Below are 4,677 nucleotides of genomic sequence, written 5' to 3'. Positions count from 1 at the left end.
GGGGTCTGTGAACAAATTCTACTGAAACTTGGAATTTTAGCTAAAAGAATAAGCCTTGGAAGATAATTAAAGACTAATTAGATAGACAGCTCCAGAGAGATTTACCTCTGTGGGTGCATGTGTCTCTATTTCAAGTGGTGGCCAGAGCTATGATCACAAGAGATACTAGGTTATAAAGCTGGAGGTTATACCTGTTTAACCTGTTTTTCTAAATTCATCACTTTGCTCATGCCTTTAAGTAAAGTGGATAGCAGCAAAACGAACCTTACCTTCTCTAACTTAAAATGGCTGCTGAGAATCGAAATGTTTTTATTTTCTTTTTGCAACAAATATTTTGGTATAACTTCAGAAGTAATGTAACATATCAATTATTAGGTTAAACAGTGAGGATGGTAATTATCAATGAAGTGTGAGATACTAAAAAATGGACAAAAGACTTCACAGCAGTATGAATACAGAACAGATATTTAATAATAAAAATGTGTTAAAAAGGAGGAATCAAAAGGAACTTTCTGATTAATTTAGTTACCAAAAAGATGATTCATGTGCTTCGTGTACATATATTTATTATTTGCTTATGAACAAAGACTATTTTCTATGACCAATAAAAGGATGTTATACAAATGGATTCAAGTCATATGAGTACCAAAACAGAAGTCTGAGTAGCTGGAGTTTACAAGGACTATCATAAGAATGGGTGATATTAATAAGAGCCTGAATGCCTAGGGATATTTAGAGCATTGACCAAAGAGCTTTTAAAAATCTTTGAATTAACCTATAGTCTTCCTTAGTGCCTGGTGGGCTCCATCTGCCTTTTATATTTCATACTAAATGCTAAGTTTCTATCATAAGATTTGATTTCTGTGAAAGTTAGCCATTTAAAATATTGCCATAAATGCAGAAATAAGCAAAAGAAACCTCTTAGGAGTCATGAAAATGAAATGTACAACACTGCTATTTTGAACCATAGGAGACTTTTCCAACCAGGGTCCCGTAGAATGGCTCCTACTAAGAGGGGTGACGAAAAGAAGGACCATTCTGTCGTCGACGAGGTAGTGACTAGAGAATACACAAGCAGCATTCACAAGCACATCCATGGAATGGGTTTTGAGAAGTCTGCCTCTAAGGGACTCACAGACATCCGTAAATTTGCCAGGAAGGAGATGGGAACTCCAGATGTGTGCACTGACATCAGGCTCAACAAAGTTGTCTGGCCCGAAGGAATAAGGAATGTTCCATAGCATATCCATATGCGGTAGTCCAGAAAACGTACTGAGGATGAAGATTCACCAAACAAGCTGTACACGTTGGTTACCTATGTACCTGTCACCACTTTCAAAAATCTACAGAGAGTTAATGTGGATGAGAACTAATTGCTGATTGTCAAATAAAGGTATAAAACTGAAAAAAAAGGAGAAACTTTAAGATCCACTGTTACTAATTATAAACTTGCGTGTATATATTTAAAGCCAATAAATTGAAAGTATATACAAGTGAGGTGAAGAAACCAAACTGAGGAATTAGAAAAAATAAACAGGCAAGCACAGTTTGCTGTCAGAAGACATTTATAATTAGTATAAATAGACCTATTACCCAACAAAACCCTTTGAAGATATCAAGGAGAAAGAACTCAAGAATATTCATTATGCTATATTTAATATTTAATTTATATTTAATAATAAATATATGCTATATTTAATGAGGAAGTATATATATTTTAATATAAGATAGTAATATTTTGTTTTCTTGTTGTTTGTCATCTGCCTCTCTTAAGAGGCTTTTGGTTATAAGTAACAGAAAAGGAAGGGGTCTCAAAGCACGGTACATAAGAGCTCCAATATCTCAATTTGGCTGTTGTCCATTCTTGAGGCTCTTTTTCCTACCCTGGCTTGATATTATAGGTAGAAGATTATAGAAAAAGCAATGATGGGGCACCTAGGTGACTTGGTCAGTTAAGCATCTGCCTTTAGTTCAGGTCATGATCTCAGGGTCCTGGGATCTAGCCCCACATCTGTCCTACTTCCTGCTCAGCAGAGACTCTGCTTGTCCCTCTGCCCCTCCCCTCACTCATCCTTGCTTGCTCTCTGTCTCTAAATACATACATACATACATACATACATACATACATACATAAATACCTAAAGCAATGACATATTCAGTAATATGCACCAAAATTCCTGTAGAAGAGAGAGTGTCAAACTGGGATATTTTATTGTCAGTCATTGCTAAGAAGAATGGAGCAATGAAATTTGACTATTAGATTTTTACTTTTAAGTCATATTAGTAAACAAACTCTAATTCTACCAAATGAAAGAAGGAAGTATTCATTGTTATTTAGATAACTAGAGAAGGCCTGCCATATTATCAGAACATTAAATATTAATAAAAGTTGTTAACATACAACCATACTTTATTTTTTAATTTTAATTATATTTTTATTTTTAAAATGTTTTAAAAAAATACATATTTTTTATTATGTTCAGTTAGTCACCATAAAGTAATTACATCATTAGTTTTTGATAGGTATTAAGGAGGGTCTTTTATGCAATGAATCATTGGGTGTTTTATGCAATGAATCATTGAACACTACAACCATACTTTAAATTTTGTGGTGAAATGAGACCAAAATGGCCAACAGAATCAAAACAAATCTTGGAATGAAAGTGTGGCCAGAGAGCATAATTCCAGATAAATAAAAATTTGGAAATCTCAAAGAGCTATTCAAGATAATTGGAGGATTGGAACCATAGAAGTATAAAAAATAATAGGAGATACACTTCTTAAAATTTATATCATTAATTTATCCACCATTCCATTATTTAAAAACTGTTTCCTTGAGTACTTTCTTTATAGGCAGCATGTATCCACAGCATTTGGTAGCTAGTGATTAGTAATATATATATATATATATATATATATATATATATATATATATTAATATATATATATATAGTTCCTGCATCATTTTTGGCATTGCAGGAATAGAATCTAAATTAAGATAAAGAATCAAAAAATAAGTTATAAGACATAATAAATAATAAAAACATGGTATCACAATGCACAGATGAAGAGCTCCTTTATATAATAATGATACTGAGAACCTCTCAGAGAATGTGGTTTACGTATCAGCTTTTGAAAGAATCAGTGGGGAAAATGTCAAAAGATAAAATATAATCAAGAATTTGAAGGAATAGACGGGCACCTGGGTGGCTCAGTCAGTTAAGCCTCTCACTCCTGATTTTAGCTCAGGTCATGATCTCAGCATTGTGAGATAGAGCCCTGTGTTGGGTTCTGCACTGGGCATGGAGTCTACTTAAGATTCATTCTCTCTCTCTCTCTCCCTCTGCCCCTCCCCCACAAAAAAGAATGGGAAGGAATAGAAAACCCACAAAAGCAAATAACTGAATGAATTTAGTGGCCACTACATAGTGATCAAGGAGAGTAGTGATCTACAAAGAAATTAGAGAGGTTATAGAATCTAAATAATTAAGGACATAAATTATGAAAAGCAGTTTGCATCCTATCTTCACCCAATGAGTACCTGGAAAAGATACAGATTTAATCTGGTAAACTAGAAAACAAGCATAGTATTCTAAGACACAGGACAACTTAGTATAGTAGTTAATATCTATACAAATTAGTTATTTTTTTCTCTCTTTTCCCTTCTTTTTTTTCTCTGATTTCTTTCCATTTCCCTTTCTTCCCATTTCCTCTCCTTCACCACAATTTCCTTCTCTCTTCTTTTATTTTCCTTCTCTTCTTCTTTTGCTCTTCCTCCTCCTCTTCATTTTCTCTTTCTTCTTTAGCAGGAGCAAGTCTAGGAACTTTATTAACCTGTGTATGAAATCTTTTTAGTTGATTGTGCCTTATTTGGTTATGGAAGTTGGGATTGTATGGGAGCATCATTGAAGAATGTTGATATATAGGGAAAAACTTAAGGAAGACACCTCATTATGTTATGGGAATGCATAGGAGGGGGTCACTGTACAATTTATATTCAAACTCTTTACAGATCCTAACTTCCTTTTCATATTTATGAGAATCTCTAGAAATGAATTTAGGGATTTAAGCCAACATTGAGGTGTAGAAAACCTGATAGCATTCATTCATTAATTCAACAAAATGTATTTGTTCAGTATTCAGGTCCTAGAGCTCATACCTAGTCTTTAACACTGAATTTGTTACTTAATTACCTACTATCTGGAATCCTAATGGGATATGTGAACATCTTATCTACTGAGGAGTCCCCTACCTATCTGAGAACATTTATTTTGTATTTTACTACATTCAATAACACTATAAAACATAGAAGAGTATTTGTTTCTGAGTAGGTACTCAATAATTGTTTTGGAGTCAAATAACTATACAACCATAGTCTATTATAAGTTCAATATAATTAGGGGCTAGGTCACATTAATCTTTACATAAAAGATACACTAGCTTATTACTAAGAAAAGATAAGGCATTCCATATATTTCTTGAGTAAATGAACAGATGTATTAAGCTTTAAACTTCAGCATTCACAAAATATCAAATAAAACATTGTCATAATCATCAAATCATGTAATAATCCAGAGACACTTTTTTTTTTTCATTTTCTTTCCCCAATTTTCTGGAAAACTCTGAAGAGTGAAATAAAAGTAAAACATTTGGTTGAATTTCAGAATTTACCTAAAA

At 33.1% G+C, this 4,677-nt stretch overlaps 1 protein-coding gene across 1 annotated transcript; it reads left to right on the top strand.

The window, feature by feature from the left end:
• Nucleotides 1-998: 998 nt before the first annotated feature.
• Nucleotides 999-1,412, top strand: LOC116864797 (60S ribosomal protein L31-like). The gene is given in 1 exon segment (XM_032852647.1): nt 999-1,412. A coding segment is annotated over 1 exon segment (375 nt). The 3' UTR covers nt 1,374-1,412.
• The last annotated feature ends 3,265 nt before the right edge of the window (nt 1,413-4,677 follow it).

This window comes from Lontra canadensis, unplaced genomic scaffold (assembly GCF_010015895.1).
Source record: "Lontra canadensis isolate GAN:19392208 unplaced genomic scaffold, GSC_riverotter_1.0 scaffold6, whole genome shotgun sequence".
Classification (NCBI taxonomy): Eukaryota; Metazoa; Chordata; class Mammalia; order Carnivora; family Mustelidae; genus Lontra; species Lontra canadensis.
The sequence above is the reverse complement of the archived record's forward strand: the minus strand, read 5'-3'. Positions and strand labels throughout refer to the sequence as shown.